Source organism: Carettochelys insculpta, chromosome 8, assembly GCF_033958435.1.
Source record: "Carettochelys insculpta isolate YL-2023 chromosome 8, ASM3395843v1, whole genome shotgun sequence".
Taxonomy (NCBI): Eukaryota; Metazoa; Chordata; order Testudines; family Carettochelyidae; genus Carettochelys; species Carettochelys insculpta.
The window spans coordinates 55,302,879-55,327,222 of record NC_134144.1 but is presented as its reverse complement, the minus strand read 5'-3'; the positions used below and the strand labels follow the sequence as shown (position 1 = coordinate 55,327,222).

The following is a 24,344-nucleotide window of genomic DNA, read 5'->3' as shown; positions in this document are numbered from 1 at the left end:
TTCTCATGTTGACATTATGCAAACACTTGTCCCAGGACTGAAAATTTATCACATTTACCCTTACATTGCACACTTCACTTTAAATAGCAAATGTTTGTTGTCATGCAAGCACTAGTATTCATCACTGTATTAATTAACATGCTAGCCTAATTAATTACATATAGACATACTCTTTGGCTATGTCTACACTTGCCCCCTTCTTCAAAGGAGACCTGGTAATCAGGGTGATTGGAGATTACTAATGAAGTTCTGTGATGCATATGCAGCACTTCATTAGGCTAATTCTCCCCTGTGGCAACTTTGAAGTGTGAAAAATTTTGGGGAGTAAAGGTATTTCAAAGTATTGCGGGCACTTCAATGTGGCTACATGGCATGCTGGCACTTCGAAGTTTGACACTTTGAAGTTGCCGCAGGGGAGATGTAGCCTTTGTGTCTACCTTTATGTTTTAGATTGCTCATTGGACGGTACAATAAAGTGAAGGCTATTGAAGTTGCTACTTGTAGGGTCAGGATCCAAAGTACTGGGTGCACCTAGGTTCCCCCACTTCCAAAGATGGAGTGGCATAAACCCAGAAAAGGGCACTTAATGGAACCCAGAGGAGGGGGCAGAAGACTCCAGAGATGGTCACCCTGTAATTGAACTGTATTAAACTCCAAAGGGAGAGCTGGGGTCAGGAAGGCACACTACAGAGTAAAGAATCACGTGAGGCACTGCTGCATGGCAAATCAGCACTATTGGAAGCTACCCCAGGAGGGGTGAAGGGAAAGTTTGGAAGTTAGCTCAGGACTCAGGTACGGAGGCTAATCAGGATAGCGTGATAAGCCCAGTTAGACTGACTGAGAACCAAGCTTGAGAGAGGGCAATGGATGTTACACAGGACACTGTAAGTGGCCCTGCTGGATTTGTGCCTGGAAGGGATTTGTCTTGTTTGTACACTACAGATTGTATCAGCAACAAAGGGTCCTGTGGCACCTTATAGACTAACAGAAAAGTTTTGAGCATGAGCTTTCGTGAGCATCTGATGAAGTGAGTCTGTGCTCACGACAGCTCATGCTCAAAATTTTTCTGTTAGTCTATAAGGTGCCACAGGACCCTTCGTTGCTGTTACAGACCCAGACTAACACCGCTACCCCTCCGATACAGATTGTATGTGACTCAGTTGGAGGTCTGAGATGTGGAAAACCTGCTTAAAAAATTATTTACCAACAGGGGTCACATCATGTAGAGCAAAACTCAGAGTGCAGGAATAGACTCATAAACCTGGCAGGGGCACTCATGTGAGGTGAGTGGCCACATCATAACCAGGGATTGTCTTTCCCTTAGATTATGGTACAATTATGACAAGAGTGCTTCTGCTAATCAAAAATAAGAAATAAATTTCATTAATTCCCGATTATGTGAAACTTAACAGAAAACTGTAATAGTTTTCCTATGGCTTGGATGTTTATCTGGACAAATTAGAGCAATGGATTTTTGCTGAGGTTTCTAATGATTTTAATAATTTCTGATTTTGGCTTAATTGTCCCCTCTCTCCTTTCCCTCAACAACCCACTGTGAAATATAGCATGATGAACATTAATTTCTTAATGGAAACATTAAAATTATTTGTGCCCACTAAGTAGTTGTAACTCTGGATTTCTTCAGTTTAGTATAGTGAAAAACTAGAGAAAAACACTTTTATTGCTATCTTCCAAAGTGTGCAAGGAACACCTGCCAGCAGTATTTTACAGCACTATGCAGATGTTTAGTCTGTAAAAAAAGAAACTCTGCAATGGTCAGTCATTCAGTCAACATGCTATTTCTGCAGTTGAAATGAACTGAAGTAATAGGGTGTAAAATCATTGCAAAAAATCAGTTATTTGTACCACCCATATTACTTCTATATCCGCCACAAATCACCTACAGAAAGATGAAGTGTGTGTATATGTGTGTGACTGTGTGTTTTAATCTGTTTATCAGAGGTTATCATTTCAAAGGAAAATCTCTATATGTGTACAGCCTTTTGACTTCAGCTTGCTCCCACATATATTGATTTATTATTATATTAATTACTGATAGCAGTTAAAATGGCTTTGCAGTATTTTTTTAAATAATGTAATTGTTTGTGAACTTCATTATAGCAAATATATTGTACAGATGTTTGAACTAAACGACTGCATTGTTAATGAATGATTTTATTAATCATGGGAGGTAAAATACAAAAAAGCATATTTTGAGGTAGGAAAGGAGTGGGATGAAGCAGTGATGACAGTATGAAGAAATTATCCTAATTAATGTCTTCCTACTGCTATAATTCTGCTTGTTTTCAGTATCAGTCTTATTGTTTCATTGTAAAAGGCACTGAGCTCTGTATAATGGAAGCCAAAGCAGACTGATTTGAAAGAATATATCTGTTTAGTTCCATTGTGAATATAATGATGAAGGAAGAAGAGATGCACTGAAAACATGGATTCTGTATCAAGGTAAAATTTGGACTGTTCAGGACTGGAGTTTCAGACAAAAATAACAGCAGCAAAAACCCTTACGTGTATGTTGGGGATTGAAGTTGAGTAACTCATGAGTTTCCCAAAGATTAGTTATGAGCATCTTCAAATACTTCTGATACCTTTTATCCACATTTTCTTATTATGTAGAAGCAAAGAAACTAGGATCTTGGGGATTACCATGATGGATCAGATCCAGGGACCAACTAAACTAAAAACCCATTTCTAACAGGCCACGTCTACACTAGCCCCTTCCTTTTGGAAGGGGCATGGTAATGAATGAGTTGGGAAGATGCTAATGAGCATAATGGCAGCCACAAGCAATTTGAAAGTGCTGCTTTTGAATTGTACACCACCCAAGTAGATGGGGGCCTTTCAAAAGGATCCCCCAGACTTCAAAAGCCCCTTTTCCTATTTGGTTTTAGGAAGAAGTGGCTTTCAAAGTCCAGGAGGTCCTTTTGAAAGGCCCCCATCTACCTGGGTGGTGTGCAATTCAAAAGCATTACTTTTGAAATGCATGTAGCTGCCATTATGTTTATGAGGCGCTGCATATTCATGGCAGCAACTCATTAGTATCTTCCAACGTTGCTCATTACCATGCCCTGGGGCTTGTGTAGATGTAGCCGCAGTGTTCAGCACCAGATGCTTCAGCAGAAACTACAGGAATCACACAGTAAGCAGATGCAGCATAATCTCCCCAGTTTAAAATCTCATCCTAATCGCTCATAGTGATTGCATAATATCCTGAAGCATCAGATTTTATCCTATCTGGAATTATTTTTTACATTATCTATAACAACTCTGAATATTCTTGTTATGCATGTTAACATCCAATTTTCCTTTGACTCTTACTAAATTCTTGACCTCAATATCTTGTGGTTAAGTTCCACAGCATAATTAGTCACTAACCAAAGATGTGTTTCATTTTAGCGGTTTTGAATTAGCTATATTTCAATTGTAAATGACTGTCTCTTTTTTCACGTGCATGTGCATGTGTTAGAGAGCAAGAGACAAAGGAGTCACTTCTCTTCTTTATATGCTTTTATCATATTCCTTCTTAACTGTCACCTTTCTAAAGTAAATCACTCCTAATATTTTCAGTTTTTCTTCATATGAGAGATTTTTCCAGTGACCACAGCATTCTCTTTTTGCCTGTGGAGGATCTTTGGTGACTCAGACACTGTGTGAAAAATAAAACAAACCCCTTGCTGGATACAAGTCCAACAGGGCCTCCTAGTGTGCCCCTTTTAATGTCTCCTACTTCGTTTCCACTCTGGAATAAAGTGGTATTCCCAAGGTTTACCTCCTGAAGAAGCGTCTTCACCTCAGGGCCCTTCTGGTTCCAGCCTAATTCCTCCTTCTAGGATGCCTCAGTATCCAGCCCACTTCTCCCAATGACTAATGGAAGGTTGCCGGGGACCCATCCCACTTTCTGCTCCAAGCCCCAGCCCAGCGACACTGTAGACAGCAGCTGTCTCTGATGTCCATTACACCTTTGTTCCAGTTCCCTAGGCCACTTCCCTGTCACTCTGTACCGTCCTTGCCCTTACCCCAGGGCTCTCTCGTGTTTGCAGTCAGCTCTCCACACTGAACTGTCTGCTGCACTGCCAATCTTCCAGTCAGTCAATCTCCTACTCTTCACTCCCTGAGCTGCACACTGTAACCAACTGCTGCTCTATTCTGCAGCCCCTTTTGTATGGCCTTCCTGGTTCTGATTAGCTGTGTCCCCTGCAGCCACTCTAGGCTGCTTGGAGAACCTCTCTACTTCTGTTTTTCTGGGGTCAGGTATGGCATGACCACAAGGCCTCCTGCAGGAAGCCTGAGAGACAGGTCCACCCACCACAACCCCTCTGATTCTGCTACTTTTTACAAGATGAGGTGACCAGCACTTCATATGGGAGTCTAGAGATGAAGATATATAACTCATATAATGGTACTACAGTGTTTTTGTAAACCTAACATTAAGATTGCTTATTTTTCACATAAGTAGATGACCTTGCATGAGGAAGCATAGGAATATACTGAAGCTGTGCCAATTAAGGGTTTTAGTGCTTTGGGGAAGTATAAATGCCACACTATGCTACAGATTTAATTACATTGCTGAACTTATTGCTAACCAGCTGCATTACCTATTCATGCTCTCTCTCACTTATGAACTGTAGGTCATTACCTTTACTTTTAGGGCTACATGGAACTTGTGCTTCTTTACTGAGGTACAGAAGTCTTAATTAACATTTTCTGGAAATACTGAGAATACAATCTCAATTGATCATCACTAGCACTTATTTCATAGTTAGATTAAAACCTGTTGTTCTGTAATAATGTTACAGACTTAATTAACATCTTTGTTACCTCTACTAATCATCCATACAGCTCTTTATATCTCAATTATATAGTCAATTAGAAGTGATTTTGCAGAAAGGCCTTCAAATCTAATGCACATTAATGGTGTATTACCACTGCTGTTTGATTTTAGATCAACTGTATCTTCACTGTTATGAAACAGAAGTTTTAATATCCATCCTCCTACATATTTAAGTACAAGCAAAATTACTTTTATGTTATTTTAAGTACCTTTTAATAATTAAATATAAAGGACCAGATTATATATTTAAACCAAAGTGCATGGGCTGGGTGTAGGGGATAAGGATGCCAAGGACGTAGGACTGTCCTACAATTTTTTATTAACACTGTATGTGACCTGTTTATTGAGATAGTTAGAGGTTGCACCTCCCTCATCCAGCATATTCAGGACAAGGCAGTTCCAGAACAGGAGAAGTTGCTTGATGAAGGCAGGTCCAGCGCTTCTGCACAAAAACAACCCTGCGCTCTAGGGCTACTGAAGCCCCAGCCTCCCTCCTGGGGGCTCAGGCCCCAGCCCAGGCTCCCTGGGGCTGCCATTGGTTCCAGCCAGCCCCAACATCCCAACTGCCATGATGCAGGAGGGGGGTTCTAGCTCTTGTGCTCTCATGGGGCAGGCAGGGACTCCCACACTGTCCTACTACTCTCTTGTCTGGCAATATCTGTGGTCATGTCAGATCACGTATTTTGCTGGATGAGAGAACACAAGATTTGAGAGGTGTAATGTGTATTGTGCATTTATACTGGGTTACTGGAATGTTTACTATATGCCCATATTGACTTATTTTAATAACAGACTGTTAACGAAAAGACAACACAATGGATCCAGATGAAACACTTTTTGGCAATCAGATCACGTGAATAAGGAGCAACACCTGAGGTATTAGGGGTAAAGCTATTCCAATGGCTCAGGCCACTTGTTTTGCCAAGGTTGGGTTTCTAAAAATCAAAAGTCTACCCACAGTTAAAGTTACCCTCTAAACAAATAAAGAGGGCAGTCATGAAGGGCAATGTGAGGAAAAGGATGATAAAGAAATAGGACCTGCAGAAGAGACCCTGAAGCAGTTGGTCCTTCCTAAATTTCAGGGGGACAATACGACTTAGGAAAGACGGAAGTGCACAGACTGCTTTATAGTTTTAATTTTTTTCTTTAATGCTGCGCTGCATTCTTACTGCTAAGTTTAAACAATATTTCATTTTAAGAGAGTTGAGTGGTCAAAGGACTCATGACCTAATACCTGAGGGGGTGAACTCAGAGGCTTGACAAAGACCAAGAACCATGCCAGTAGAATCAAATTACAGTGGGGGCACTTGGAAGATTTCTGGCTAAATCAGACATATGGAGTAGCATGTATTCCACTCCAGATCAGACTAGCTTTTCTTGCTCAGGGGGGTGCATGGAACAGGGGGCAGAGGCTTATCAACACTCCACATTCTGAATGCTGCAGGTCCCCTATGAAAGGACATGGGACATACATAATACTAATAATATATATGTACACACACAACTATATAAAGTAATAATTTAAGTAACACCTTGCACTTTAGAATCTGACAGCTGTTTGACAAGTTACAACAACACTACACATATTAGGAGAGGAAGTGTAGTGTTGTTGCAACTTGTTAAACTGACAAAAAATTCAGGGAATTGAAATAGTTAAGTTTGAATTTGTCCATAATATTAATATCATCATCCTTACTCTTACAAACGATCACAGGGGATTTGCCCTGCATAGAAAGATCAAAGATTTAATTGTACATCCAAAAGATGTCCTCTCTCTTAGCATAATGCCTTCCAAAATCATTCTGGGGCATTGATAAAGACAGAAAAAAAAGACTCTTACTGAAGCAACAATGTCACTTCCTACAACATTTAGAGGCTGTAAAGATCTCATACCCATGTAACACCTTGGCTCAAAACAATTTTGTTTGTGAAATCTGATGGGACCACAACTTGGAGGATCACAACGTTGACTAAAATTACTTACTCACACATCTGTTGTCACCTATCAGCACTCGATCCCCCCTACATGAACAATTCACACGACCATCAGGGGTTAGGAGGCACAGGTCATGACAGCCTCCATTCATGTGCAAACAGGGAGACAGTTCACCTGAAAACAAAAAAAATTGTATTACGTTAATAAAAACAGACACTCATCTATTAATTTTGTGGAGACTGTGTCAAAGCTTAGTATTATTTGAAAGGTCAAACTTCAGTGCAGGAAACTCTCCTGGCTAAGTGTGTTATGGGTCACTGATACACTGACAGATTTCTAACACAAGTCTCTGGTTTACCAGTTAGGTTGGAATGCCACAATACCAGAGAGGGCTGTATTAACTAAGATAGAGAACAGGTGTAAAATGATTAAATGAAACACCCAGAAACTACAAATAATTGAAAAGAATCCACTAAATACTTTTCCATTTCTGAATGCTCAATACAGAAAATACGGTATTCCAATACAATTTAATTTCTTTGAAGAGTGTATCTTTTAGTTAATATTCCACATAGTGAAAAGAAAAGATTATGAAATGAAATAATATATAGTTTGATGAAAGCTAATCTAAATTTCTGAGAACAAATGTATATAATTAAGAAGCCATTGTGTTTGGTTTTGTAACTTACAACTGTTCGTATCATTGGCAACAGCAATGATGCCCATTGGCTGATGTGGTATATCAGATCGAAGAACTTTTGTATCTCCCCCTGTATATTTGTTGGAACGAAGAATAGCTCTTCTTACCCAGTCTGACCAAAAGATATAGTCACTATATACAGCCAGACTGAGAAACGTGCCTGGTCCAGACGTGACAATTACCTGAAGTACAGAAATACATAGGAGAAGTATTTAGAGAGCAACCAGACATAGATTTATTTGTTTACTCAACCAACCTATATTTTAATAACTGACCCCTCCCATTTAGCCTTAATTTCCTTAATGTCCACCAATATTCTCCACCTTGGAGAAGTAGACCAAAGCGGAGAATATTTGTAGACATTAGACAAGGTAACGCTAATTGGGAGATCTCAGACAGACATATTAGTGGAATAAAAACTAGGAAACAGGAGTATTGTGCAGTGCTTTGAGAAGAGGATTGACACATGTGCTACACCAACTCATTGTGTGTCTTTGAGCAAATCACTTATGTACCTCAGTTTACCAAAACCATAAACCAAGAGTAGTTCATAGCTACAGTGATTTACAAGGGTATCGTGAGGTTCACATGGGTATGTCTACACAGCAGCCCTATTTCAAAATAAACTATTCCGGAATAAAATCTAATGGGGAGAAGAGGCTTTTGAAGTCATGGGGGACCTTTTGAAAGGCCCCCACCTACACGTGCGGCATGTGTTCTGAAAGCAGCACTTTTGAATCACGCTCAGTCACCATTATGCTAATAAGATGCTGCATATTCATGTCAGTGCCTCATGAGCATCTTCCAAAACTGCCTCTTTAACATGCCCCCTCTGAAAGGAGATGCATGTGTGGACACAGCCAAAAATGCATACATTGCCTATTTAAAAATAGTGCTTATTTTGAAATGGCTATTTAGAAATAGGTCCTCTTAATATAGCTATTTTAAAATAAGCACTATTCCCTCAGAATAGAATGAGGGTTACCAACTTTGAAATAACTCAACTGCTATTTCAAAAATATTTTGAAATAGCACTTGTGTCATGTAGACACAATGATAATTATTTCGATATAACAATTATTTTGAAATACCTATGCTGTGTAGACCTACACTTAGTTATTATATGAAAGTTGTAAAATGCAGTTACAGCTGCCAATTTTATGCTTTGGGCCTATGTATTGCATAAGATAATAATAATGAAAAAAAAAGTGAGCACAAAAAATACCCAGTTCAGCTCATGTCTTCTTCAACTGCCTTAACAAAAGGTGGGAAAATGGATTTTGCAGAATCTTTGGAAGACTGACAAATCTCAATTCTGGGTTACCAAGATGGGGAGAAAGTTTCAAAATTAAAGACTGCTCCCAGATGCCACATCTACACTACAGCGATATTTCGAAATATGATTTCTGCAAGATCTTCTTTCGAAAGAGTGCATCTCACGCAAAAAAGCTGACTGAAAGATCAATCCAATCTTTCAATAAGGAGTGTCCATACAGCCCCCATTTTTTCGAAAGAATGGGTGAGGGATCGAAAAATCTGGTGCCATGACAACTGCTCTTTTGAAAAAAGGGCCCAAGAGGATTTACACATGCTTTTTTTCAAAAGAAGCTTTCAAAATGATTTTCCTGATTCAGGAGCAGAAGAGGGCTTCTGGAAGAAAAGCCACATTCTTTCGATTTCAGATCAAAAGAGTACATTTTGTGTGTGGATGCTCCATGTGTTCTTTTGGGAAAAAAAGCTTGATTTCCTGAAAGAACTTGCTAGTGTAGATGCGGCAAGAGATCATCCTATCAGGAACTCCTTCTCTTTAGTATTCAGGACCTTGTCACCCAAGTGAATGAATGTTTATAAAACGTTTTGAGATTCCCAGATGAAAGAGGTCATATAAGTGCAACAGAATATTACTAAATTACATTCCACTGTTCAAAACCTATAGTTGGTCAAATAGGGATTGTGGTTCACTATACAATATACTGTCAAAAACCTTTTAATAAGTGGAAATATCAGCCCCAAAGCTGTTGTTTGTGTTTGTTTTCATCTCTTTCCAGAAGATGAGCTTCCTCAAAGTTATTGAAAGACATGGACTACTGCTCGTTTGAGAATGTAGAGATGAGTAGGGAATATAAGCAATCTGATTAATATTAAGATAATTTTACTCATTATCACTCACAAACTTTACTATATTAAATTCTAGGCTAGAGAACTAACCCCAAATTACATTATTTTCTTTGAGTGAATAATTATGGATTTTTAACTTCTAATGCTGATATATGAATCAAATAGAAGAACAAATATATTTTCATTTCAGAAAAACATGCATCAGTGCTCTGCTATAGTCACTTGTAGAACTATGTATATGTGGAAAGTTTGTAACAACAAAAATAAAATATTATAGAATTACTGTTTAAATAATAAACTCTTCCTGCCTCTCATGAGTAATATGTTCCATTCCCCAATCATTCATGTAATTCCTTAACCAACACAGGGAAGAAAAGCTTGGGGCACGAGACTGAGTTGGCAGAGTGCCCTAGAAGTAAAACTAATTAAGCTTTATCAGATAATGTGTGCAGGGGTGAAATGTGTTCTAGAGACAAAGATTCCTTGCTTAAAATACACTCCAAGCAGCCTCTCCTATTTCAGTGGCAGAGTAGTTAAATCAAGTGCCTCAATAGACCTAATTGTTGTAGTGTTGCAGCAGAAGGGTAGTTCCAAACCATTCTGGTAAATCCCTATTGCTTCATTTAATTTAATTATTGATTTCACAAAACTGACAGTCACATGACAACTTGAATGAAGTAAAGTTTACACAAATTTACATTAATTTTCCATTAATTTACACATCAACTTCTGTTGGCCATTGACAATTAAATAGACTAGGAATTCTTTTTAAAACATAAGTTTTAATAACTACATAACAGCTGAGTCTGCACAGAGGCGCTCTCTATCCCTGGTTCCCTGCCAATAAGCAGATTCACAATAGCAAATGACTGCTCATTAGCATATTCTTGTGGCTTATTAGAATAGCAGTGTGAGATCTCCTTCTTGGCAGAGGGGGGTGCCCGCAGTAAAGAGGTAGTGTGGACTTGCCTCTGCTAGGGAAAAAAACCCTCTGTCACCAGTCCACATGGCCTCTTTACTGCGGGCATTCCCCTCTGCCAAGAGCGAGAGCTCACGTGGCTGTGCTAATGAGCCTCAAGAATATGCTAATGAGCAGCCATTTGCAATTGTGAGACTGCTCATTAGCATGGAGCTGCTGGAGAGCGGCTCCATGCAGAACCAGCCACCATGTTTTTGTTTGGTCTCCTTTCACATATCGATTTCCTTTTCTCTCCTTTTACTTCTCTCTTAACATTGTCTCCCTCTCTTAATCTCCATTTTTTCTTCCTGTTTCCCTTATCATATTTCCTCTGTTAACTAACACATATTCTTGTCCCCTGTTGTCTTAAATCCCTTCCTGCGTCTACCTTCTCCCACAATCTCCATGCTTAAATCTCAGTTTTCTATCTTCCTCCTCAACACGTTGTCTTCTTTGTTTGTCTTTCACTTCCAAAATACCCTCTCTTTGCTATTCATCTGTATTTGTCTCACCCTTTTCTTGTTTCTCCACTCACCTCCAAAAGTTTTCTCCTCAAGTCCCAGGTTAATCATGCAACTGAAAATGGAGATCCTTCTCCCTTGATGGCCATTTACAAGCATTGTGATGGACCATTTAATCTAAACCTGAATATATCACCTTATATATAGGTGAAAGTTCATTTAGTCTGTTAATTTACTTCTGTACTTCTGCTAAGCAAAAGTAAAGGCCAATAAAACTTTGTAAATGAATTCAGCTACAGGCTGATAAAACTAGTAATTGAAATGAAACTAAAAGTTTAATTGCATAGTTGATATTCCAACATAAAATTCACAAAAAATTACCATTTTCCCTCTCTATAGTAGACTCATATTAATAGTTAACAAATTACTCAACTAAAGAGCAAAATCAGCATCCTTAACAGGTATAAAAGATTTTTCTGCCATCAAAAATGAAATTGTTCTATAGAGTTATTTAAGAGTACAGCACAACTTAAAAGCACTTTTTTTGTGTACATATTTCAGGGTATAAAACTTAAAATATGATATTAAACCACTGTAATTTCTCTGGCTTTAGAGAGAACATTTATCTGGAAAATGCAACGTCAAAATAAAAAAAAAATTAAAAAAAAAGATTTTAAATGATGGTCCCCAAAGGAACAAATATAATAAAGTTACCTATTATTTTTTAATCTAAATAAGTAATAATACCAGTATGTTAAAAGCATGCAATAATCATCAGAGTCTCTTTGATGGGTTGGGATAAAGCATAGACTTCAGAAAGAAGAGGACGTTTTTCAGATCTGGAATATTTTGGCCTAATTGAGGCCTAATGAGCAGTGAGTAGAGCAGAAAAATGACTTTCCGTGTCTTCCTCTCAACACTCCTGCTAATGCATCCTAGAATCATGTTTACTTTTTTGCAACAGCATCACACCGTTGTCTCATATGTAACTTGTGGTCCACCATGACCCCTAAATCCCTTTCCGCAGTACTCCTTCCTTGAGGGTCACTTCCCATTTTGTATGTGTGAAGCTGTGTGTTCCTTCCTAACTGGATTACTTTGCATTTGTCCTTATTAAATTTCATCCTATTTACCTCAGAGCATTTCTCTAGTTTGTCTAGATCATTTTGAATTCAGACCTCTCCTTCAAAGCAGTTGCAACCCCTCCCAGATTGGTACCATCTGCAAACTTAATAAACGGAACTTCACTTGTTATGCCCTTCCAGCATGACTGTGGACCATTAATAACTATTCTCTGAGAATGGTTATCCAGCCATATATGCACTCACCTTAGAGTAGCCCCATCTAAACTGTATTTGCCTAGTTTATTGATGAGACTATCATGCAAGACTGTATCAAATGCCACACTAAAATCTAGGTATACCACATCCACCACTTTTCCCTTATCCACAAGACTTGCTATCCAGTCAAAGAAATCTATCAGATTGGTTTGGCATGATTTGTTCTTCACAAATCCCTACTGGCTGTTACCTATCACTTTATTTTTTTCACTTACATATCACTTTATATTTTATTTTTTCCAGATGTTTGCAGATGAATTCCTTAATTATTTGCTCCATTATCTTCCTTGGCACAGAAGTTAAACTGTTTGGTCTGTAGTTTTCTGGGTTGCTCTTTTCTTCCCTTTTTATAGATGGGCATTATATTTGCCATTGACCAGTTTTCTGGAATCTCTCCCCACTTCCAGGACTTTTCAAAGATGACAGCTAAAGGTTCTGATACCTCCTCTATCATCTCCCTGAGTATTCTAGGATGCATTTCATCTGACCTTGGTGACTCAAAGACATCTAATTATTCTACACGGTCAACTCTCTTCAGTTGTTTTTTCTCTTAGTCTTGCTTCCCATGGGACCTTATGAACCAATTATTTGAGTTTATCAAAATCTATCTTCCTGAAATCCACTGTCTCAGTTTTGCTTTCTCCTTTCACCATTTCTTAGACTCATGAAATCTATGAGTTCATGATCACTTTCTCCCAGGTTGCCTTCACCTTTCAAATTCTCACCCATTTCCTCCTTATTTGTTAAAATTAAATCTAGAACTGCTTCTCCACCCCCCTCATTGCTTTTTCCACTTCCTGAAATTAAAAAAAAATTGTCATCAGTGCAGTCAAAGAACTTTCTGGATAGTCTGTGCATCGTTGTGTTAGTTTCCCAATGTATCCCTGGATAGTTGAGATCCCCCATCACCACCAAATACTGTGCTTTGTATGATTTTGTTAGTTGCTTTAAAAAAAAAAGCCTCATCCATCTGGGTAGGTGGTTGTAGTAGACTCCTAGCATGACATCACCCTTGTTTTTTTATCTCTTTTAACCTAACCTTGAGACTCTCAGTGCATAATTGTCTTTCATCCATCTCCACCTCAGTCCAGGTATGCACATTTTTAATATATAAGGCAACACCTCCACCATGTTTACCCTGCCTATCTGTCCTGAGTAAGCTGTACCCTTTTATACCAAAATTCCAATCATGTGTATTTTCTCACCAAGTCTCTGTGATACCAATTGTGTCACAGCTGTATTTATTTATTAGGATTTCAAGTGCTTCCTGCTTATTACCCATACTTCTTGCATTTATGTTTAGACATCTAAGATATTGTTTTGTTTTTGCCTCCCAGTTCTGCTTAGTCCCTTTTTTTTCTCTGCTATTATAGCTCATGATCCCTCCCATTTCCAACCCAACTCCCAGGTCTCCAGGTTTTTTCTTACCTATGGGCTTTGGTCACCTGTCCCCATCGAACCTAGTTGAAAGCCATCCTCACTTGGATATCCAGTCTTGATCCAAATACAGTCTTACCACTCCTTGAAAGGTAAACCCCATCTCTGCTTAGCAGTCCTTCTTGGAATAGCATCCAAGATTGAGGAAGCCAAAGTGCTCCAGATGACACCATCCTTACAGCCAGGCATTCACCTCCATGATGCACCTCTCTCTGCCTGTCCCCTACCTTTGACAGGAGGAATTGAGGAGAATACCACCTGCACTTCCAGCTCCTTCATTTGTACTCCCATAGGCCTGTAGTCCTGCTTGATTTGCTCAAGGTTACACTTTGCAGTATCATTCGTGCCCTCATGAATACTGTCCAAAAATTGCTCATGGATTTGGATATTCCTTAGCACAGCCACCTCCTCCTGTAGCTCTCCCACCTGCTTCTTGTGAGGTTCCCCCCAGACTAAACTTCAGGAAGTGGGAATTGCAAGTCACAGTCCCAACAACACCACTCTAGGGTCTGGGAAGTGGCATCCCTGGTCAGGAGGTCTGTCTGGAGAAACAGGTGAAGGAGACAGTAGCACTGCTGATACAGCTGCTGCTGGTCTTCATAACCATAGGCTGATAGCCTCTTTCACACTCCCTCTTAAAACTCACTTGTCTGTAGCTCCTGTCCACTTCACTCCCCTGGTCACTCTGCCTCTGGCTTTTTAAAGCCTGCAAACCTAGGTCAGGTTTTCTCCTTCATTAGCCACACAGGGAAAGGCTGATCTGGAGGGTGATCAAGGGCAATCAAGGGAACAAAGGATCTATCTCACCCAGACACACAAGCCAACTGCCACAATAACTGAAACCAAATTCACCTGCAGTCAGAATTCAAAATTTCAACAGCCAAGCAAATGCACTTTCACCAAATTCTAGTATGCTCACTGGATAGCCTCTTCAGCGGTGGGATCTCTTTCTCTCTCTCTTCAAAATCCCCTGTTTGTGGCCTCCTGTCCACTTGGCATTTCAAGAGACAGCTCCCATTCTACAAGTATAATCTTCATTCTTTGCTCTTAAATATCTGACCATTGATGTGACTGATTTAAAAAAAAAAAAAAAACTCCTTAAACAGTTATCCAGGTCACCCTATAAAACTAACCTCTCCCCATCATTAGCTACTACTCCAAAAAAATTTCAACTGCAAATTTTACCATTTTAGGATTAAAATTTTAGGATTTTGTATTTTCTGCCATCTGCTGCTTGGTTGTTTGTGATCTATCAGTTAATTAGCTTTTAATACAAATTCATTCTGTAAATTCATTCTGTATAGTGCTACTTTTTATTTCAAACTGCTCTGAAGGATTAAAGTTAGATGCCTTACCAAAGTCTAAGTATGATGTCAGCACAGTTTTATCAAACTTGGAATCTCATCCAAATATGACATCAATTTTTGTTGGTAAGATATATTTTCCATAAAATCATGTCCACTGACATTTATGATCTTACCCTCCTTTACTTCTTTACTGATTGCAACCTATAATCAACCTTTCTGTGATTATCCCACAATCAATGTTGAGCTTATCAGCCTATAGTACCCATGCCATCATGTTTACCTTTTAAAAATATTAGGATAAAATTATTTTCCACACAGTTCGCTGAAATTTCCTGAGTTCCAAGATTTGTTAAAAATCAACTTTAGTGGTTCAAAGAGATTTTTGGCCAATTATTTTAATATTCTTTGTACACGTTATTCATTTCCCCTGACTGTATTTATTTAATAGAATTTAATGCGGTTTAGCGTCCTCCCTACTTCTTGCTCAAGCAGAGATTATCACTGTAAGATATTAATGCATTATCCTGCCTCTTCCTAAATATAGAATAAAAGATTATTTAATGTCTGCCTTTTCTATGTCATGATTAACTGTTTTAAAATAGTTACCTAGTATCCAATCTATGCCATTGCAATGATGTCATTAGTTTCTGTAGTATTTACAAAGTCTTTCATATTGTCTTTAAACTTACTGGCCACAGATTTTTTCTTGATGACTTATGCTCCCCCTAGCAACTACATTTCCTAGCTGCTGCTATGTATACATTTTTAGCCGCCCCCTCATTTACCCATATATTATATAACTAGAGAAATTATTTTTTCACTAGCTACCCCCTTAACCAGCATTTTTTGGGGGAGGGGAAACTTTTGTTTTGTTTTTGTAATCAAACAAACTTAGTGGTTATTTACAGTAGGGTCTCAACATTTGCGAACCTAAGGTTCACGAATTCAAGTATTTGTGAGCGGCTGCAAGCAAGCTGCTTCCTGGTACTCCACGGCAGAAACTGCCGGTGGCTGCCACTTCCCAGGGTTCTGGAGGGGAGTGCTAGCAGTCGTGGCTTCCCCAGGGCCCTGGGAAGGAGCGTCAGGAGCTGGCGCTTCCTCAGAGCCCCAGGGAGGAGTGCCGGCAGCCGCAGCTTCCTTGGGGCTCTGGGCAGAAGTGTTGGCAACCCCTGCTTCCTCTGGGCTCCTGGTAGGAGCCCCAGCAGCCAGACTTCAGGCAGGACCAGCATTCATGAAATTCAACATTTGCGAAGGTTCTCGACACAGAACCCTTGTGAAGGTTTAGCCCCTACTGTAATTCCTTAATTATTGAGTCTATAGGGATGTAGGAAAAGTTCTTCTTAGCTCATGATGTACAACTACTTATATGAGAAAATATTTCTTAATAGCAGAAATATATAGCAGAAATCTGTAATTTAGCACAAAAAGAGATAATAAATCCAATGGTTGGAAGCAAAAGCTACACAAATTGAAAACAGAAATAAGGCATTCATATGTAATAGTGACAATAATTAAACACTGAAACAACATATTTGGGGATGCAGTGGATTCTTCTTGGCTTGGGATCTTTAAATCAAGACCTGATATCTTTCTAATGGGCATACTACATCTCCAAGTGAAGTAACAGTCTTGATATGGAGATTGTTGAGGAATGTTTTTAGTCCAATACTATACACATTAATGAACTAAATGATTGCAATGGCTGCTTTTGGCTTTGAAACCTCTCATTACTATTACTTCAATACTTTGCCTTCATTTGCTTGTACGCACATTATTCATTCATACCAAATTAGATAAAATATGCTCACTCATATTTTATACTATCATTAGGGCCCATCTACGCTTTCTGCAGAATATGAGCGTTCATTTACGAATAAATGTTCCCTGTTAGCTGAAGATGAGGATGCCACATTCTTTCTTGTCTCTTTCTTGTCTATTTATTATCCAAGGCCTGAATCTTATAGGCTGTCAGCTGCACACCTAAAGAGCATTATTTTTTTCTAGCGGGGTTCTGTATGAGCTCATCAGTCCACCTAAACAAAGTCAGATGCAGGGTTTTAGGCATATACAGGTCTTTATTTGTGGAATATATTCTATAAAAGAATGGGAATGAATTAGACGATCAAATGAATATGAAGACATCAGAACAATAAAACATTACCTGAGTACAAATTGCAGATGATTTTTACTGAATTCAGAGATAATGTTATAATATGAAATGTTATTTTTGGAACACAAAGTATAACACAGACGATACACTGATATGAAGATAGCGTCAGGGACATCTCAAAGTGCTTGTGAAGTGTTTTCCAGTTGGAAAGAAAGAATATGTAAGCCATGATAAATTGCTACATTTGAGATAAAAATAGCTATTCACAATATAAACTCTCACTGTGATACAATAACACCACTTCTCTCTCCTTTGTTGTTTATTAATTTTTTGGCCTAAATTAAAATGTATCAAGCCAAGATTCTGGTGAGTGCATTGAACAATTTTTATGGTTCTTTCTTTATCTCTAATAAACAGAATCAAATCCACCTAATTAATACTATTAAAAGCTTAGAAGGCAGAGGGTTTCTTGGCCAAGTTATATGATCATTATCCTTTCATTTACAGCCGGACACCCAATACTCCCCTTAGGAACTGAAGAATTTAAAATATGAGCTACTATGAAACTGCAGTTATTAATACATAAGGAGAAAAGGTGTATCTTGCAGAGTACCAGAAAATAACAGATGTGAGACAAACACAGAGCATATGAAGATCCTTTTTTGAATCATGTACATTACAAAAGTCATGATAAGAAATCAGACTAATCAAAGGGCAGGTCGATTTTAAAAAAAAAATAAGAACCCAACCTGTCTGCTCATTAATGCTTAACTACAGATTCCACAAATGTTTCTAGAGATCTGTATTAGAATTAACAATTTTGTTTTAGATCTTTCTTTAGCAATTCAGAATGGCAGATAGTCCTCTGGGGAGTCAGACAGTACAGCAGAGGAGAAAGGCAAAACACTTCAATGGTTAGAGTGCATGGAACAATAGGAAGAGCCAAAGTCAGGAGAAAGCAAAAGTGGTAAGCAGAGACTGGCCAGCTACAAATAACAGCAATTCTGTGCAACCAGAAGCAAAAGAGCTTGACAAGATATTCCAACTAGTAGAAGCAGAAGGAAAGTATAAGTAAGCACATACAGATACCTGGGGATGAAGTGCTGTCTAGTGGGCTTTGTAAGATAATACCAGAAATACTTCAGAGCATTGAACAAAGATTAACTCCAGAGCACCATTTAAATGACCAGTTGGAACCAATAGACACAGTACTCATTCATGTAGTTTGACAGTATAATTCTGTTTACAATGTAGGAATAGTACATCAGGGACATGAAGAAAACTGACGTGGTGGTAAAGGTGGTCGTCCCACATACTGTATTTATGCAGATACACTATACAAATCTTAGGTCCATGGATGCAGTGGGAGGGGGCGTGAGAGCAACTACCCCAGGACACAGCAATTCAAAAGACCCCAGAGTTACCAGCGTCACCCTGCGTGGTACACTGAGGACACTGCTGAAGTTTGCCTGAGGGATGCTAGCCACAGACTTCCATATCTTTTGCCTGAGGCCCTGCTCTTTCTGAGGGTGTGGGGTTGTCCCTCCCTCCTTGCCTAAGGATCCAGTGGGTCTGTCGATCTCACTGCTACTCTTAATGGTAAATTGCTATAGTTCCTAGGTACAGTAAAAGCCCAGTTATCTGGCATTTGGATAACCAGCACATTAAGTTAACCAGCATGCTCAGCTGGGGCTGCCGGCCATGGGGCAGTGTCCTGGATGGGGCCAGCTGTCATGGGGCTGATGTCCTGGTGGGGATCAGCTAATCCAGGGCCAGTGTCCCAGCTGGGTCTGGCTGTCATGGGGCTGGTGTCCCACTGCAGAGGGCCAGATGCCCACTGCCCGGCTGAGGGGTGGGGTAAAGCAGGGCTGGCTGCTATCCGCAGCTCTATTAATCAGCACGTTTTATTACTGGCATCCCCTGTTCCCTGGGGATGCCAGATAATAAAGCTTTTACTATAACTGTACTTCTGACCTCCTCTGTGGTTTGCTCAAGTAATTCCCCTTTTTGTCTCAGACTTCGAGTTGTCACCCTTCACCAGGGAGGGACCCGCATTCCTCTTTCTTCTGAGTACTTGTCACTGTGTCAGGGTTAAGTGTAGCTTTCACAGACCACTCCTCTCCCTGGTCTTTCTGGGGGGCTCCGATTTGAGGTTTCAAGCTTCCTAGCTGTCACTTTTCTTGGGCAGACATCTCTTTCTTCCTCCAGAGCAGTTGTTGAGATTTGCAATATCTCAACATCCCACTTTGAGTCCTCCAGCAAGTCTGACCTGCATCTTATGCTTGTGGTTAAACTTCCTCCAGTAGCTATAACAGTGTACACAGTAGCTGCTTCTACAAAGCAAAATATATTTTTGGATGAAATAATTTTAAAGACAAATAAAGAAAAAAGATTAAAGTTCCACACTCTTGCTGAAAGCTCACCAGCTATCTTCAAATAGGTGTCAGTCTTCCATAGAATCATAGAGTCCAAGGGCTGGAAGGGACCTTGGGAGGTCATTGAGTCCAGATGCCTGCCTAAAGCAGGATCAACACTAACTAAATTAAATCATCCCATCCAGGACTTTGTCAAGCTGGGACTTAAAAACGCTATGGATGGAGATTCAACCACCTCTCTCAGTAATAGATAATGTTCCTACCTAGTTTTGAACCAAGGACCTTTTACATGTTAAGCAAATGTGATCACCAGGGCACTACAAAAAACACTCCCTCAACACTAGCTGCCTTCTTAATTTGTAATTCATTTAAATTTCAGATCAGAAACTAGGCTCCCTTGGGACAGGTCAGCCATTTCTTAACCAATCAATGGCTCTTGCCACAGATGAAGCTTCAGAAAGTTTTCTGTTTATTGTTATTCATTTTGTTATGTTTTAAAAAGCATAATCTGTGCTGGGGAATTTGCAGTGATCTCCCTTGAATGATCCCAGATGACACAGATAACGGACTCCACTGAGTTAAGAATACCACAAATACGCATTATCTGCATTAATACAAAAGGCTATAAATAGTTTACAAGTACACTGTCTGGCCCATCTAAGTGTAATAGCTTTCTTGATTTTAACACAAAGTACAGTATGGCCCCCCAAAGATGCTATATGTTGTTGCAGTAGCTGTCATGATAAGATTTTAGGCTAAAGGCCCCTGGCAATTCCATTATTATCCCTGCACTATAACTGCGTCCAGCATCTGTCCTTTGTTTTCTCTCAGGGGGCCTATGGAGAATATATACCAGCAGTTGTAAGAAACCATACAGCTCTTTCAAAGAAGAGGACATTTATTGTAGGATAAAAGCCAAAAAAAACATATAACAACATGAAAGGGCTTAAGTACATATTTAAGCTCATGTGTGAACTCCTGCCCGCCCGCCCACCCTCCCACCCACTCCCACACCCATCAATCCTATGGAAACCCTGGCTAATTCCAGTCCTGCTAGCCTTTCAAAAGAGTATGTCACCACACTGGACAAAATGGTCATGTCTGTTTGTGCCATCCAGCTGAAAGTATCACAGCTAGACTAAACTCAGCCTTTTATATCCAAATCCCTTTCATGTCTTTCTGGGACTCTGGAATCTAGAAAACCATTTTGGAGATTGGACTTCAAGAGCTGTTAGAAGTCCCATGTGGGATTGTGGGGGCAATTTTTATAGTGCAGGGGCTGAAAACCATTGAAACAAACTATAAACCCTGTATGTAATGGAAACCACTTCAAGGCAGAAGAGCGGCAGGACCCCCAGTTCTAGCACCTGTGGCAGGACTACAGTAATTAACCTCCATTATTTTCAGTTTTTGAAGGAACTGCAATAACCATCCCAGAATACAATGCAATACAACCCACAAGTATAGAGTTAAAACATTCATAAATGTACAATGCAGTCCTTGAATATACTGCCTATGGTTGCACAATCCGACACAACTCTGTAAAATCAAACTATACTAAGAAAATACTGTGCATGGTTTGGTAAAAGCACCTTATAAATGAATAATTGTGTACTGGTGTACAAAATACAATATACCTATATGGTATAACATCTACATCTGAATTCAGAGGCTTCATTATTGTTTGAGATTTTAGCATTAAAATATATAGAGGATCATTATTCTGTTTGTGCCTAGACCTAGAATACCAATGTCCACACATAATATATGAGCTCAAATGTCAATATAGAATATCTCTTAGAGCAATAGTTTTCAATCTGTGGTCTGCAGACCCTGGGTTTCTGAAGACTATGTGTAACGACTCTGTAAAAGGTTGTCAGTACAATAAAAGTGACTTTCAACCTGCATGCTGCAGATATGTCTAATATTAGGGGTCTCTACCTCAACAGGAATTTTTTAGCAGTCCACAAATGAAGAAGGGGTGAGAACAACCCATTGGTGACTGTAAAACTGCAATAATTGAGGTTGTTCAAAACTGTCAGGTATAAATTACTGATGCATTTCATAGCTGAATACTTTTTTAAGATAGTTTAATAATATAGCCTTAAAATTATTTGCAGACAGTTTGTGATATAGCATACCCATTCTATGTGATAACTGTTAGAAAAATTATAATTGAGATATTTCATTAATTATTTTTGTTTTGATTAAAACATCACAATAATTATGCTTTTCATACCCACAGTTGGTAAAAAAAACATTTACTTTCTTTAATAGTATTACTTCAACATGTCGGTCTGCTTGGATCCCACTTATTATACATGTGTTCATTATGTACATGTATTGAATGGTTTACTTTGCACTGTCCATTGGATTTAGACCAGGCGTGTCCAACCCGCGGCCCACGGGACGTATGCGGCCCTGAACAGCTCATAATGCGGCACCACAAGATCGTAAACTTTTAACATTATTATGTGATTTTAGCAATATTTTTCATGACTCAATTGCACGGTACTTGAGCGCGGACTGTGTAGGCGACAACGGAATGCTGTGTAGGGGAGGGCGCAGCGCAGTGCTAACTTCACCTCCCATGCCCGCCACACACAGTCAGTTGAATCGAAACCTGCGTGTGTCAGACATTATATGCACTTGTGCGACTTGGTGAGTAAAACGCAACGATTACCGATAATATGTGTGTGTGCCTGTGAAGACAGGCGTTTATTGTTATTAACCCAGCAAACAGATGCTAAGTTTTTTTGCTGGGAAGCAGACATGTAAGTTTTCTTATTTGATTATTGCACTTGGGCTTGTATTACTTCGTAAAATAATTTAATAAGTTAAAATAAGTTAAAATAGTTTTTTTAGCAGCTGTGGTGGAATAAGTACAAAAATGAATCAAATAGTTTTTTGCTCATTATATTGATATAATTACATATACAACATCGCTAATACTAGAAAAATAAATGGTTGCTTATTTATTAATTTTTTTATCCGAGCATGGCTTCAACGTCATGTCAAAAGAAAACAGAACCCAAAAAAAGAAAAATCGTGGATGAAGGAAGCATGTTCAAATGAAAAATGGACAGATGAATACTTTTTTATCGAGACAAATAATAAGGCACTATGGTTAATTTGTAGGGAAATCATGTCAGTTTTCAAAGATTACAATTTGAAAAGATATTATATGCAAAAACATGCTGCCAAATTCGATGCATATCAAGGAATGTTTCGTAAAGACAAAATAGCTGAACTGAAAAAAAGTCTGTCATCTCAACAATTTTTTTTTTAAAAATTACAACTCAAACAGACTCTATTGTGAAAGCTAGTTATGTGGTAGCAAATCTGATCGCAAAAAAATCAAAACCATTTACTGATGGTGAGTTTATTAAGGAATGTATGGAAAGCTTGGCAGATATAATTTGTCCTGATAAAAAAATGGATTTTTCTAAAATCAGTTTGTCTCGCCAGACTATAGCCAGGAGAATTGAAGAAACAGAGAAATCTATTGAAAGAGATTTGGAGAGTAAAGCTGCTAATTTCAAATTTTATGCTTTGGCGATAGATGAAAGTACAGATGCTACAGACACAGCTCAACTTGCCATTTTTATTCAGGGTATTGATAAAGAATACAATCTCACTGAAGAAATGGCTTCTTTGGTGCCATTAAAAGACACAACTAAATCTCTTGATTTGTATGAAGCAGTAAAAATTACATTAAAGCGATTTTCTTTCACCTTTGCCAACATATCTGGTATAGCTACTGATGGCGCTCCAGCTATGGTTGGTAAAAAAGAGGGACTTATAAAGCTAATAGAAGACGGTGCAATTGCCACCGGCAATTCATGTTTGATGAACTATCACTGCATCGTACATCAAGAAAATTTATGTGCGAAAGCTTTAAAAATGGATGATGTCATGCAAATTGTCATCAAAGCTGTGAATTTCATAAGATCCAGGGGATTGAATCATCGCCAATTGCAGGAGTTCCTTAAAAGTATGGATGCTGGTTATGGGGATATCATTTACTTTTCTGAAGTAAGGTGGCTAAGTCGGGGTAAAATGTTGAAAAGATTTTATAATTTGCGAAATGAAATCAAGTTATTTATGGAATCAAAAGGAAAATTTGTGCCAGAATTTGAAGATGAAAAATGGCTCACAGATTTAGCATTTTTGGTGGATTTGACCGCTCATTTAAATGAGTTAAACATGTGTCTTCAAGGTGAAAATCAACTTATCTGTGCTATGTTTCAAACCATAACAGCGTTCGAAATGAAACAAATTATGGCTAGCTCAAGTTATGGCAAATAATTTTATGCATTTTGATACGCTGGCTAAACACAGTCCTGTGAACAGTGAAAAATATGCAGCCTTGCTTTCCATTTTGATACAGGAATTTGATAATAGGTTTCAAGATTTTCAAAAAAATCATCTATTTTTTGGTATATTTGCGACTTCATTTTCAGCTGACATAAAGACATTACCTGCGAATTTTCAAATGGAATGTATAGAGTTGCAATCAGACATTCAACTCAAAGAAAAATTTGATCATATCTCTTTACTAGACTTTTATAAGTCCTATCTTCCCAGAGACAAATATCCCTCACTTCACAATCACGCCTTATTCATGTTATCGCTTTTTGGCAGTACGTACATTTGTGAACAACTTTTTTCAAGGATGAAGCACACAAAGAGTAAAATTAGATCAAAATTTTCTGACGAGCACCTTGAGAACTCACTAAGAATTGCAACCACT

The 24,344-nt window shown here is 38.8% G+C and overlaps 1 protein-coding gene across 1 annotated transcript in view; it reads right to left on the bottom strand.

The window, feature by feature from the left end:
• LRP1B (LDL receptor related protein 1B) overlaps window positions 1–24,344 on the bottom strand; it is a 1,349,009-nt gene that overhangs the window by 268,202 nt on the left and 1,056,463 nt on the right. The window contains exons 44-45 of the mRNA XM_075000767.1: window positions 7,475–7,667; window positions 6,834–6,959 (exon numbers count right to left, since the gene is read on the bottom strand). Coding sequence (XP_074856868.1) covers window positions 6,834–6,959; window positions 7,475–7,667 — 319 coding nt within the window. The remainder of the gene's footprint in view (window positions 1–6,833; window positions 6,960–7,474; window positions 7,668–24,344) is intronic.